The following is a 14,119-nucleotide window of genomic DNA, read 5'->3' as shown; positions in this document are numbered from 1 at the left end:
CGTCGGTGCGCAGCACTGGTCGCGGCGGGGGTGGCCTTTGACCAACACTGTCCGCAACAGCTGCTGTAAAACATTCTTAAAAATATTTAAATTTGTTAAAATTTTTTGGCCATCGATATGTGCCACTTTGTTTTTTTATGGTTTTTTCAATTTAAATTCAACTTTAAATTCAATGAATAGCAAAACTCTATATATTTACATATTAAATCTATTTCGAAAATTTAAGGAATTTTAACATCAGATGATTTTTAAAGATCTCACAAGGAAATAGATCACAAAGATATAGTTTCCTCTTTTAATTTTTTTTAAATAAAAAACCATACATTTTTAATTTAACAAAGTGTAAAGTTTTCAGCACTTCTTATAGCTCTTCTTATCGATTCTTATAGCATGAATCTATCGTTTCTACATGTTTTGTGCAGCTTCTTGACCAACACTGTCGTTATATCATTGTTTTGGCTGTTTCTTAAAATGTTGCGACAATTTATAGTGAGTTTATGGCCCCAAATCTAGTTGAATATAATTAATTGTTGATTTGTACACAGATATCTACAGTAGGCCGTCGCCAGCCACTACTTATGATCTCGCAAAGTCGACTCGCTAGCAATTTGGATAAAACTGAGTACACGACACCAGGGGAAATTGTGGACTTCGATGATCCTCCGCATTTGCCAGTTCCGGAATATCCTGTCCGTCCGGATGAGCCACTGGAGGCTCGCAAGCAGCGGTATGACTTTATAGTGAAAACAATTCACAATCTCAGTTATGGTCGTTCATTATCTTGTGCAGCCTTTTGTATCAGAGCCGAAAACGCGGAATGCTGGAAAACGATCTCTTGCTGAGCACTTTTGTGGCTAAGCATTTGAAGGACTTTAATGCGGAACAGACAGCCGAGTACGATCAGTTAATAAATGGAGTCAGCAATGATTGGGATATATTTTACTGGGCCACCGACACCAAGCCCACGCCCCCTCAATTCGATACAGAAATAATGCGTCTGCTAAAGGAGCACGTCAAAAACCATGAAAAAGTTCAAAGGATTAGACAGCCGGACTTGTAAACTTTATAAACTAAATTACATATAAGCTTAAAAATGAATGTATTAAAAAATGGGTTATTTTCTTCCCGAACCTTTAATTTTCCTATTGATTGAACATGCATTTTACCTAAGCAGAACATACTGGTATTTCAAAACGATCAGATTTATGGAATAATAAATATTACTGTTGCAAGTAATAGTGTAATTTAAATATGGTTTAATTTTTATTAATATTTGTTGGAAACTTCAGAGTATTAAAAAAATTATGGCATAATTGGTAAGAAGAAATTTAAATGAATACATTTACTGAACGCATTGCCAGAATTGCATATACATATTCTATAGTATTTAAAATGAATTAGGCCAAGACACTTCTTCCCTTTAAAACACAGTTCTTGAGTACTGAAATACACATCCATACAATATATTTAAACGATTATCCAGTTAAACTCTATTTATGCCTGTCGAATGTGTGTATGACCAATTTTGTATATATAGATTACATGTTAATATGCTTAATCACTATTGCAAAACATTACACTTAAAATGTTCAATTGTTTTTGCTTAGTCATGCCACAATACACAGGATGAATCGCTGAAAACATGGAGAATTAGAACGCGGATGTTTACCAATTAACTATGGGTTCTATTAACTTGCTAAGGAGATGATTGAACAGTTTTTGTTTCAGGCTAGTCCCTTTACTATCAATTCTAGATTATATTTTGGTGTGTGAGTGTTGTGTTTCGGGCGGTGAAAGCGAAAAAACAAAGAGTGAAAACTTTTTCAAGGGTCGTGTCGCAGCACAGTTTGCAAATTTAATTATACATCATAATATTACACACGGTATGCTTACAGAGGCTATATAAAATATATGTTAAAAGTTATTAAAAAATCACGCTAAATCAAAGGCCGCCAAACGTATCTCACCTTTAGCATAATCGAACAATTAAATAAACGGCGTTTAGGTATAAATAGGCGCACTGAAGCCAAGGATGCATGTAAAAAAAAGAGAACGGAAGTAACAACAAAATTTAACCTACTGCAAATTGTAAATAATCTAAATTTAGTCCAGGGTCTCAAAGAAGTCCTGCGGATCAACGAACATCGATGGGCTGCTGTTTCCGCTCAAGATTTCCGCTGCCTCCTCCTGGCGAGCCGCCTCCGCTTCCGCTTCTTCCGCCTCCTCCTCCGCTGCTGCTGCCGCAGTCGCTGCCGCCGATGAAGATGAGCTGACCCCGCTCCTTCGACGACCCCGACGCACTGGCCCCGTACCCGCGCTACCGCCCACCGATGCTACAGCTGCCGACCGGAGCGTACTGCCCGTCATCACGGGATCGTAGGTCCGGGCCGACGGGGCATCGGTATTGCTGGAAAGGGAGGATTTGCGGCGTCGTTTGTTTCGTCGCCTTCGGCGTCGTTTGCTGGTCTGAACTGCCACGGCAGCCGTTGATGTAGAGGGCCCAGATCCGGTTCCGGCGCTGCCCAACGGTTCCGTTAGCACACTGGTTCGCGGCAGGGTCAGCGTGGTCTCGAACATCTTCAGCAGCGTCGGCGAACTGGGTCAATTTTGCGGGAACACATCGTCGATAGTTACGAAAGCGTCCTCGCCCAGCGAGTGCTGTCCGATCACCTTGATCAGCTCCGATGCGTGAGCCACCAGATATTCCAGCGGTGGACGACGCTCAAAGTTCAGGGATTCTGCATAATCGGGAATTAGTAACTTCGTTTCGCGAAGGAAAGACAGGTTTAGAAAGGACGTACCCAATATGGCCGAGTTGAGCGTGGTGGAAACACTCTCACGTCTCGAAGGACACAACAGCCAGCCCAGCGGACTGGACCAAGGATTTGAGTACGCAATCAGACTAAATGCATCCTGTACAAATTATAGATTGGTTATCGCTTAATTAGATATAACTCAGATAAAAGAACATTCAAAGATCCTAACAATAAATAACAATTTCCTAAAAATTTTATATTGAAGTAATTTTCCAAATACAACTTTTGTTATTTGGGGCACACCTAAACCTGTAAAATACCAGATTTGGTAGGATATCAATATTAATAGTTTACCTCCAACATTTGACGCTCTTCTTCAGTCATAAGGTTCTCCTTCTCCAGCTGCTGACCCATGCTGGACAGTTCCTTGCCGAACTCAAGGATCTTCTCGATCACACGACCACAGTTACGCGAAGAGGGGGAAACATCTACATCTACAAGTGCTGGGGATTACGGATCTTCCCGGAAACGCCGCCAATAAATACTTACCCATTTCCTCGTCGATGGCATCTAGAGAGTTGCGCACAGCTCTGGCATTGCCATTGGAGCTCGAGTCCCCGCCGTTGGAGTGACTCTGGCAGGGCTCCATTTCTACGTCCATGCTGTTGCTGTCGTGCTCCACACACTTGTTGGAGTTGTCGTCAACCAACATGCTTGAATAATATGTTATGGTTAACAATCCGAATAATTATCACATACTCCTTAATTTGGCTTACTTTTTTATATCTGGCCTATCGCCGCCTTGTGGCTTTATCACAGCTGGAATCGCAGTGTTGTTCTGTTGTTGAGTCTGATTGATGTTGGCGTTGCCATTTCCATTGCCGCTCTTGCTGTGCTTGAACGACTTGGTGGACTGTATCACAGACGTCTGGTTTGTGGGCATGGTCTGTGTGGTGGCGGTGACTTTGTTGTTCACGTTCTGTAAGACAATCCATCGGTTCTATTTATTTTCCACATGTAGTGTTTAAAAACCCACCTCAATGTCTGCTCCATTGATCATTTCAATAAACTGGCGGCACTTCAATGCAAACCAGAGGTTTTTATTATTTTCTAGAAGTCCGGGGAAAGAGCGAATTGTGTGCTCAATGGCCTGGCTCATTTTGCCTGTCAGTATAAGCTTAATGATCCCTGAATGAGTGGATTTAAAGTTAGTAATTGCGTTGTATTTTCTAATGGCTAATATACGAACTTTGACGTGTCTTGATCGATGCCAAGTCCTCGTTGAAAGTCTGATTTGTGTAGCCATTGAAGGCCTCGGCGGTCTTGCTGAACGCATTATGCACCAGATAGGTGGAAACCAGGCTAAGCAATTTGGAAAAAATTGTGTTAGTTGGCACTTAGTCTTGTCCATTAAACATATTTTACGGAAACGCACCGGTTCATCAGGTTTTCTGGGGTCTCCAGTAGATGTGGATATCTGTCGATTTTGCGCAGCACATTGGAGCGCATCTCCTTCATCATGTCGACGATCTTGTCGAACTTAAATGGTTCCTGACCAAAGTTGGCATCCACTTCCTCGCCTGGTGTCTGTAGGCCCACAGTGGGATAAAGCTTAGTCTGGGAAATTGAACATGAATAAAGTTAGAAAATGATACATTATGTAAATTCCATTAAATAAGCACCGGTAAATCCCTAAACGCGATGCCCAGATCCACTCCGTTCTTTGTGTAAAAGCACGTGTTGTTCACAAAGTTGACGCAGCACCCAATCACATCGCCGGTGGTGAAAGTAGGGCCGTAGGTTTGGCCATTTCCCGAGGAGCTAAACGAGTTGCCATCGTCGCCGTGGTACCCGTACGACTGTTTGTCCCAACCTACTTGAGGGGAGTGTGGTTATTAGGAATCATGGGGACATCTCGCCTAGCAGCACAACGCAACACAAACCTGGCAGGCGGTTCATACGGAACTGCTGAGCAGTTAGGCCAATGCCCATGTAGCCGTTGCGTCCCTTAGAGATTATCCGCACCTCGAAGTAGTACAGTCCACAGGAGGACGGGATCGGATAGGCAGTGCGCACTGAGGCGGCATCACTGTGCTGCTTGCCCACACCTAAAATGTCATGAGGTTTTAGTATTTGCCAGACCATTATTTCTATATGCTACAGCATTGCAGTAAGATATTATTTTTATATCTATTTGGGATGGATTTTCTACTCTCGAATTTAGTACTTTATTTTATTTATGGAGTTATTTAAATATAACAAAATTGAGTAGATTTTCTGAACAAAAAATGTTTTTTGGCCTACTAAATTATTTACAACACACAATAAATAAGGGGCTTTATACTGTATGTCGAAATAATAATATCGAATGATTTGGAATCATTAGGATACAACTTTTACCTATTAAAATCCTAATAACCTAAAGGTACATTTTACATCTTTGCAGCGCACCATCTACACAATAAATCCATACATTTTACATGTTTTATATTGCACTGGTAAGCCAGCTGTTGCTGTTAGCGGCTTAACAGCCACGCGAATGAGCGTGGGAGAAGTGAGTAATGAAAAACAAAAACCACCAGCGCACAGCTGAGAGAACCTGTCTGTGCATGTGTGAGTGTGCCAGAGTGAGATAGTGCGAAAGAGCGTGAAAACTGCAGATGCACTAAAACTCTTCTTCTTGTTAGTAATTTGAGTTACATCCTTCAAGATAAATATAAAATTTGGGAATAAATCGACAGTTTTCAATGGTTACAGAAAATATCAGTTACTATTTGAAGTGCCTATGCAATTATTATATATGCAAGTAAAAAGGTAATAATAAACATATACCTAAATTTATTTGATCAATCAAAGAAATTGAATAAAGGGGTAAAATGTTGTATACTGCCTTTAAAGTTTCATATTAAAAACATTTAGGAAATGTTCATATGGACACGGTTAAATCTATTTAATAAAAACGAGCTCCGCAAACTCTACAGTTAAACGAGCTACAGCGTAACGAATTTGTTCCATATTCCATTCAGATACCTTTTTCAAATATTCGTTTCCATATTGTAAAGTGAAACCGATTGATAAGATGGAAGTAAGGCATCTTCATTGGTTTCCTGACCTTTTCCGATTGCCTATTGCAGCTGGTATGAATTCGGACTTGGCAAATAGCTCTGAACTGAATAACTGCAGAGAAGTTCAAACCTTGCATTCTACTCACCCTTGTAGGTGACTCTCAGGTTGTTCTGCGACAATCCGATGGACAAGCACTTGTCATGGGGACTCCAGCACCTGGGCAGCGGAGTCTCGCTCTCGTTGACATTGGGATAGAGCAGCCTTAGGGGATCCACGCCCTGGTGCTGTGGCGAATTGGAGCTGGCGGCGGGGGTGGAGTGATGGCGACGACCTCCGACCCGGGGTGATGATGTCTGGGTGCTGCTGCGGGGGGCGTGGCTGGGGAACATGTCGTTGCTGAAGTGACTGCCGTTGTTGCTGTAGAAGTGGCGAGTACGTCGCGAAAGGCTGCCGCTGTTAGTGTTATTATTGTTATTGTGGTTAATAATATTGTTGTTGTTATTGTTGCTGCTCCGTGGGACGCGTGGGGCTGAGGAGTAGCGCGGCAAAACGGCCACCGAGTGCAGCCGCTGGGCACCGGAAACGGAAGCACCTTCGCCGGCTCTGTCGACCCGGTCCTCTACCACCTCCTCCTCTTCATCCACCTCCTCGTCGTCGTCTTCGTAGTCGTCGATCCGCTCCACGGCGTTGGCGTCTATGGTTTCGGCTATGGCGTTAGCGTCTATAATCAGTGGCGGCTCCTGCTCGTTAAGATCCTGCGATCCGGAGTCCTGCTCGTCCAGATCTTCGAGAAGCAGAGGTGGCGGTGGCTCGGATTCTGGTTCGAGTTCGGGATCTCGAACTTGTGGTTCATGCGGGCGTTCCGGGTTAGTATCTTCTTGTCCTGATGGCTCTCGGTTTTCAAGCGATGCTTGTAGCGGATGCTCTTCCTGATTCTGCAACTCTCGGTGCCGGATAAAACCCTCTATGTGATGCAGCTCCTGGTTTAGCTCCGCTTGTTGATCCTGCTGCACTGCCGGATATCCTTGATCCTGCTGATGCTGCAATGTGTGCAGCTCTTGGTCCTGCGAGGGCGGACTCTCTTGCTGATCCTGATCCAATGGTGGCGTCTCTTGCTGCTGCTCCCGCTCTTCCCGCTGCAGTGCCGTCGATGAGGTCGTGGGTGGCGGTGCAGTCTGGTGGAAAGTAGGAGTGGGTGAGTGATCATGTGGTGAGTTCTCGCGAGCCTCCGTTTCAGATGCATTCAATGGGGGACTCGAGTGATCGGGATGGGGTTGGTCGTGAGATGGCGCGGGGGCGGGGGGCGAAGGTGTGGGCGAATGAGAGTGTGACCGAAACGAAGAGGGGGCTATTTCGGCACCCATGGCTCCCGATTGAGAGAGCTGGTGAGAGCTGCTGCTGTTGTTGCTATTGCTGTTGCTCTCCGAAGAGAGTGGCGGGGCCTCTTCGACGTTCTCCATGTTATGGTTTGGTTGTCGTTGTTTTTATCTTGTTGTGATTGCAAAAGGAGGCTGAGAGAGAGACGTTCAGCGAGGAATTAGAGAGTGAGCCAGCAACGAGCAAGGGAGAGACAGCCGATGAAGTGCATATGCAGATGCCGTGTGTGTATACGTGAGAAGTGCCGAAGGGAGGGGTAGGAAGGCGAGGACACTAGCAAACACAAACAACATCTAAAATGCAATGTCCTTTGTCCGTTACACCGTTCACCTCATTCGCACTCTCTCACTCACTCGTGCACTCTCTTTTGTTAACTGACCCCAAATATAACAACAGCAACAGCAGATTACAGTTGCGACGCGCAGCTGCAGCACAAAAAATACAACAGCAACAACTACAGCTACAAAATTGCATGCACGACAATGCAAAAAATCAATAGCCAAACGAAATTAGCCATTGCTTTCTGCACTTTTAAATATTGCTAGCAAGTTAGTTTTGATAATTCTACATTTGTAAGTTTCTTTTTACGTCGTACTTTTCTGAAGTTTTCTTTGTTTTCCCTTCTAACCAACGAGTCACGGTGCACACACACACACACACAAGCAACAGCACTCACACTGGCAGCACTCTCTCCCTCTCTCACACACGCATATATGCATGCAGCACGCACACACACTCGCAGCCCCCACACGCACAGAAAAGAAAATTATCATTTCTTTTTTAACAGGGTCAAATGATCTTTGCTGTAGTTTTAATTAGCTGATGAATTCAATTTGGCTGTCATTCGATGCTGTTGAACGGTTCTACGGTTGATATTTGCTTATATTTACCTTCGAGCGATTGCTATGAGTGGTTAAATCTACGAAGTTTTGACTTTATGCTATAGAGCTGGAACAAAAGCCGATGTTTATTCGAAGCTATCGATTGATTAACATCAGAGTGTGCTCGGCAGCTATCGATTATTCTTATCGATTAAGTCCCTCTTGGCGTCGAAATGCAAAATCTGATAAGCAATACCACACTTATTAAAAAGCCATTAAAAGTAAAAATTATTATTATTATTATTATTATTAAGTATGCAGTTTTTGAATATTACTTAGTCCGTGGAAATCTTTCCAACACTTTTTGCGGTTATTTTTGAATTATGGTTAAAGACCTGATTGTTTGTTTTATAGTTTATTTTATACCTTTTAAATATTTGTTTTAAATAAAAAAAATCGTATGCCGAGCAGTAGAGAAGGTACTAATAGACAGTGTTGGGACAGGTACGCTATATTTTTACCTTGGTAAGGTACAAGGTTTTTACAAAAATAAGTACCTAGGTAAGGTAAGAGGTTTTCAAATTTTTCTGTACCTAGGTAAAGATAAAAGGTAAAAACAAGTATACGAATTTTTAAATTTTTTATTCGGTACTTTTTAAAATTAAAATAACAATTCATATTTCTTTCTTAAAATAATTACCGAACGCAAATTTTGTTGTTCAGCTACCTGGCTTGAGCTTTGGAAACAGAAGAAATTTGCTCGCTTAGGCTCTGATGATTTATTCTCTTTCTTTTTTGCCACTTTTGATTTCATGGCCTCATATGACGCATAGCTGTTTGGATGCACCCTCTACAAAAAAGTATTAATAGAATAAAATATTTTTAAAACTTCATAACATTTAATTTTGTGACGGAATTTTAATTTTGGCGAAATATTGTATGTGCGTATGTAAAAATGAATGGCTACTTCAATATATATTATCAATATTTTGGCGCCAATTATTGTATGTAGAAATTAATGGCTACATCAATATATATTATCAATATTTTGGCGCCAATTATTGTATGTGCGTATGTAAAAATGAATGGCTACATCAATATATATCATCCATTTCCAATAAATATTGATGTAGCCATTCATTTTTGATTTGGTATAGAGAAAACGTCGACACATCAAAGCACAATTTTTATATTTTCTAAATTAAATGCGCTTTTATTTACAAAATCATTTTTTTCCATGTACAAATACACATTTCGCGCATTAAATATTTTCCGAGAAAAAACCCTTTTTACACATTACAAAATTTGATTTTGTCAATAAAATGTTCTTTAATTTAAAAAGTATAAACGAACTTTTATATCCCGAAGCACAGAACTTATACTTATTTTCATTTACTTTACTTCACTTTTAACTTGCACAGAAATACACACATATGAACATATAATATATTTATACTATACTTGCCTTAAGATGTTTGTGTAAATTTCCAGCCGAATTTTCGTCGAATTTAATCGCTTTATTTACACACAATACACAATTCACATCTGGCTTAAAAAATTGGCCATTTAAAACAAAAGGTAGTTCCTTTTTTTGAGCTTTCTTTTACGGACATTTTTCGTCTCTTATGGACAGTTTTGGGTTCTTTCACAAATTGTTAGGGTATGATCAAATATGAGTGTTTGATTTAAGCTAATAATAACCGAACAGCATTTGCGTGGAAAATTGTGAAATTAGAATCGAAACATAAATAATTTCCTATGGTGGAATCAGCTTATTATTATTATTGTGGAGTTTGATTATTTTGTTCAAAGGAAAATGATCTAAAAGTCTATTTAGTAATAAATAAAGCTAACACAAATATTTCAGTACCTTTTTACCTAGCTTACCTAATTCTCTAGGTATACAAAAATTTGTACCTAGGTAAGGTAAAAGGTAGCATAATATTTGTATCCCTATGTAAGGTAAAAGATACCACAAAATGGTACCTAGGTATGTACCTAGGTACAAGTATCTAGGTACTAGCCAACACTGCTAATAGAACGGTAATATTCATATTAACCAAATTCAAAGAATACTTTACCTCAGACCTACAAGTCCTTAGAAGCGAAAGAGGACCCACCCCACTGATCACCCGAACCGTTTTAGTTCTTAAGCGTTTATAGATTTAAATAAAAAGATTTATATAGATTTATATAAAAGCGATGTACAACGGCTATACATCGCAGCACAAAAAAATCATAAGGCGTTACGCATCATGTCATACACCTGAAAATATCTAATTGAAAAACAACTAACTACCTAGCAAAACTGTAAGAAACAAGTACGCAATTAATAATTTTCAGTCCATTTAAAAAAATGCACAAAACTTGCGACACTCTATTGAAAGTCGGTGCGCCAGTTTAAAAAAAGATTACCCCAGTTATAGGTAGAAAACCCTCTTTGGTTATTGCCACAAACGACTTACAGAAGTATGCTTGTTCCTTTGAAAAATGGGCGCAGGATTGGAACATAGAAATAAACAGTAGCAAATGCGCAAATGTCACGTCTTCGACAAGACCGGGAAGCTGCGGTTTCGCTTCTCGGTTCCGTGCCTTAGCATAAGACATTATAAATATCTTGGGGTTATTCTAGACAGGAACATTGGTGAAGCATTCTATGCTGTCAAAAGCTGCGAAAATGTCGTGGCTCATGTCTCCTAGGAGCAAGTTCTCCTTAAAACACAAGGCTGCCATATATAAAACAATCCCCACCCCGATTTGGAGATATGGCGAAGTTTATGGAATGGCTTCCACATAAACAAAATCCGCACAGCTCAGAGTACTGGTGACATAGAAAGAGATTTGGCAATAGAGTTATCCAAACACTAGCTTAGAAGTACGAAGACAGGCTGAACCGGCATCCAAATGTTTTCGTTGTTACGGAGACTAAAAAGACCACCCACAGGATCTATCATTTAGAAGCCTATCGTAATAAATATCCTAGTCACAAAAGTTAATCTCAGAACTTTTATATGTTGAAAGTATCTTTTTCACCTCATTAAGAACAGTTTTTGGATCAATATGTATAGGGTCGGAAACAATTTTAAGATACTTTTTATTAAACCTTAAATAGTATGTCAAGTAATAGGTATGTAATGTAAAGGTATCGGCTGTATCTATCCGGTAAGTTACCCTACTCAATAAAAAACCGCCAAAAATTCGAAAGATTCGCTTCGATTGTCATGATAGCAGACTATCGCTGCCGCAGAATTAACCGGTTCGCTCTATGGTTTCTCTCCAATACTTTACTTTCTCTTTCTCACTCTTCTATCATTCTTGTTCGTATCGTCACCATCTTTACTGTTCCCCGCACTAATAAGTTGCGCTTCCTTTTTACTAACAATCCCATTACAAAAATGATAAGTAAACGCAAGTGGAAAATTACCACAAAACGTTTATTACAGGGCCAAATGCTTGTGGATTTTTATATTAGACTTCGTAACTAGCACCACCTAACCAAAAATTGTACTTTTAATATATGAAGTACGATAGAGCTTCTGGGACAATAATAACTTTATCAATTGTTGCATTTTGAGAATCCATTATAACTATGTAAATCTTTTATTTCCTGTTTGGGTTGCTGTCATGTTTACTGTCGATTGCCTTCTGAGTCTGAAATTTGCCCATCCGACTTCTCAAAACCCACTTGATCTTCGTGTGACTTTTTGAGAGAAAACATACGTTGGTGTGCTGGTTTTCGATAGACCCACGCACACAATCTCAAGATTTTACTCGCTTTCGCTCCGAATTGGAGGCTCGTATTGGGTAAGTGAACGGGAGAGCTGTGCGATCTATGGAAGTGTGCGATTTTTACAGGTACTCACTAATACCATCACACTGCCCGGCGCTCTCGCTCTCACCGTCCGCCTATCGGTGTGCTCGTATGTTTGCTGGTGTTGGTGCTTTGCTTCTAATCACCAATACCATTTAACATTAAAAGCTCTCTGTTTATTTAATGGCTCTCTGTTTATGTTTGGAATCGGCTAAACTGTCAAATGGACCAGATCAGCTGTTTCGATTGCAGCTCCTGAAGGAGTTGGTTCTGGACTTGGTGGGTTATTCAAATAAGTTTAAAGGAAAATAAATAAGCAAAACTGTACATTATTATGCGATTCTTCTAGAATTTATTCGGTGAGGCCCAATCAGGTTTTTTAGAGGCCCCTGTCGAGTTTCACACAAATATAGAGACCTCGCACGAGGCCTCTGCATTCCCCTCCTAATGTCCCTCAATCTTCTATGAATTGTTTGTTAGTCTACACACAGCACCACGTACTGTACATATGTATATGATACGATAAGGCAGCGCCCGTTCCCTATCTCTATCGCACCCGCTAATCGAGTCGATCCAGCGGCGTATAAAAGACGGCGAGATTTCCCAGTCAGTATTCAGTAAGCAAAACGTGTGCGAGCCAATAACAGCTACCAGCTAAGCAACGAGCAAATTAAAACGTTTTTTCCAAGTCAAACTAATAATCAAACACAAGATGCGTTTGGGACAGACCGTACCTAACTTCCAGGCCGACACAACCAAGGGGCCCATCAAATTCCACGAGTGGCAGGGCAACTCGTAAGTGCCATAAAACCCTTTTCTCTAATCGAGTCTCACTAATCGTCTCTCTGATCGCCAGTTGGGTGGTGCTCTTCTCCCACCCCGCCGACTTCACACCCGTCTGCACCACTGAGCTGGGCAGGATTGCGGTGCACCAGCCGGAGTTCGCAAAGCGGAACACCAAATGCCTGGCGCATTCCGTTGACGCACTAAACTCGCACGTGGACTGGGTGAACGACATCAAGAGCTACTGCCTAGATATTCCCGGGGACTTTCCCTACCCGATCATTGCCGACCCCATTCGCGACCTGGCCGTCAGCCTGGGCATGCTCGACGAGGAGCAAAAGAAGGATCCTGAGGTGGGCAAGACCATCCGGGCCTTGTTCATCATCAGTCCGGACCATAAGGTGCGCCTCTCCATGTTCTACCCCATGTCCACTGGTCGCAACGTCGAGTGAGTACCTATTACGGGCTACAACTATTGATAATCTATAATCCAAACTGACCATCCTGTGTTCTTATAGCGAGATCCTGAGGACCATCGACTCTCTGCAGTTGACTGATCGCCTCAAGGTCGTGGCCACTCCTGCCAACTGGACCGTGAGTATTTCTACCTACTTCCTGCAAGCTAATTCGTACTAACTATGATTTGTTAATAGCCTGGCACTAAGGTAATGATCCTGCCCACCGTCACCGATGAGGAGGCCCATAAACTTTTCCCGAAGGGATTTGACAAGGTTTCCATGCCATCTGGAGTAAACTACGTCCGAACAACTGAGAACTATTAAAGACCTGTACGTATTTTTCTTCCCGTTGTGCCATAGAAAGTTAATTACTGCGAAATAAAAATCTGTATTCAATCTTTTAAAGTAGTAGTCATGTTTATCTATCATTATTATTGAACAAGATAGAACGCTATAGTAGAGGTCCTCGACTATCATACACATCTAGTGTGAGCGTGAACAGGGAAGTCCACTTTTTTTTTGACATCGATAGAAATTGAACGCAAAAATAATAAAATAAAAAGAAATTATACAAAAAAAATTCAAAATTGTTGTTTGCTTGTCAATTTTGGGTGTGCTCTAAAATTTTTTTTGCCATATCGAAAGAAATTGGCAAAAAGAATAATAAAATACGTTACAAAAGGCGTGGCAAAAAATTTGGCGTACCGATAAAAAAGATAATTAAAAAATTTCAACACATATTTTAAAACTTTCTAGCTCTTATAGTTCCTGAGATCTCGACATTTAAAAAGACGGACGGACATGGCCAGATCGATTAAGCTATTGATCCTGATCAAGAATATATATGGTCGAAAATGATTTCTTCTACCTGTTACATTCTTTTCAACGAAAATAGTATACCCTTATACTCCTTTACCCTTATACGAGTAACGGGTATGACAACATTGAAATTTGTACATGCGCGTATGTATGTAACATTTTAATAAAACTTTGATTATGTTACAAGAGTAGCAAAGCAAATGCACTGTAAATATGAAAATTGTTTTA

At 40.9% G+C, this 14,119-nt stretch overlaps 4 protein-coding genes across 7 annotated transcripts; 2 read left to right on the top strand and 2 right to left on the bottom strand.

The window, feature by feature from the left end:
- Window positions 1-389: 389 nt before the first annotated feature.
- LOC120443710 (succinate dehydrogenase assembly factor 2-B, mitochondrial) lies at window positions 390-1,250 on the top strand. Its single transcript, XM_039622955.2, has 3 exons — window positions 390-489; window positions 546-727; window positions 790-1,250. The coding sequence occupies exons 1-3, from the start codon at window positions 391-393 to the stop codon at window positions 1,058-1,060; spliced, it is 552 nt and encodes a 183-aa protein (XP_039478889.1). The 5' UTR covers window position 390; the 3' UTR covers window positions 1,061-1,250.
- A 184-nt stretch (window positions 1,251-1,434) lies between these two features.
- LOC120447621 lies at window positions 1,435-2,577 on the bottom strand. Its single transcript, XM_039629118.2, has one exon. The coding sequence runs from the start codon at window positions 2,575-2,577 to the stop codon at window positions 2,104-2,106; it is 474 nt and encodes a 157-aa protein (XP_039485052.1). The 3' UTR covers window positions 1,435-2,103.
- A 24-nt stretch (window positions 2,578-2,601) lies between these two features.
- LOC120447603 (ran-binding proteins 9/10 homolog) lies at window positions 2,602-8,168 on the bottom strand. Of its 4 annotated transcripts, none has more exons than XM_039629096.2 (12): window positions 8,090-8,168; window positions 5,968-7,333; window positions 4,700-4,864; window positions 4,439-4,632; window positions 4,192-4,373; window positions 4,006-4,118; window positions 3,793-3,944; window positions 3,533-3,735; window positions 3,306-3,469; window positions 3,111-3,244; window positions 2,802-2,913; window positions 2,602-2,738 (listed from the first exon to the last, which is right to left on the bottom strand). In XM_039629096.2, the coding sequence occupies exons 2-12, from the start codon at window positions 7,280-7,282 to the stop codon at window positions 2,602-2,604; spliced, it is 2,871 nt and encodes a 956-aa protein (XP_039485030.1). In that variant the 5' UTR covers window positions 7,283-7,333; window positions 8,090-8,168. The 4 variants fall into 4 exon arrangements, with proteins under 4 accessions (XP_039485030.1, XP_039485012.1, XP_039485020.1 ...); XM_039629078.2 differs by having other exon boundaries at window positions 3,111-3,250; window positions 8,090-8,167; XM_039629086.2 differs by having other exon boundaries at window positions 3,111-3,250; window positions 4,439-4,629; window positions 8,090-8,166.
- A 4,279-nt stretch (window positions 8,169-12,447) lies between these two features.
- Window positions 12,448-13,480, top strand: LOC120458729 (peroxiredoxin-6-like). Its single transcript, XM_039646478.1, has 4 exons — window positions 12,448-12,626; window positions 12,688-13,062; window positions 13,133-13,208; window positions 13,268-13,480. The coding sequence occupies exons 1-4, from the start codon at window positions 12,544-12,546 to the stop codon at window positions 13,394-13,396; spliced, it is 663 nt and encodes a 220-aa protein (XP_039502412.1). The 5' UTR covers window positions 12,448-12,543; the 3' UTR covers window positions 13,397-13,480.
- Window positions 13,481-14,119: the final 639 nt, after the last annotated feature.

This window comes from Drosophila santomea, chromosome 2L (assembly GCF_016746245.2).
Source record: "Drosophila santomea strain STO CAGO 1482 chromosome 2L, Prin_Dsan_1.1, whole genome shotgun sequence".
In the NCBI taxonomy this organism is placed as follows: Eukaryota; Metazoa; Arthropoda; class Insecta; order Diptera; family Drosophilidae; genus Drosophila; species Drosophila santomea.
This window is presented reverse-complemented; position numbering and strand designations above follow the sequence as displayed.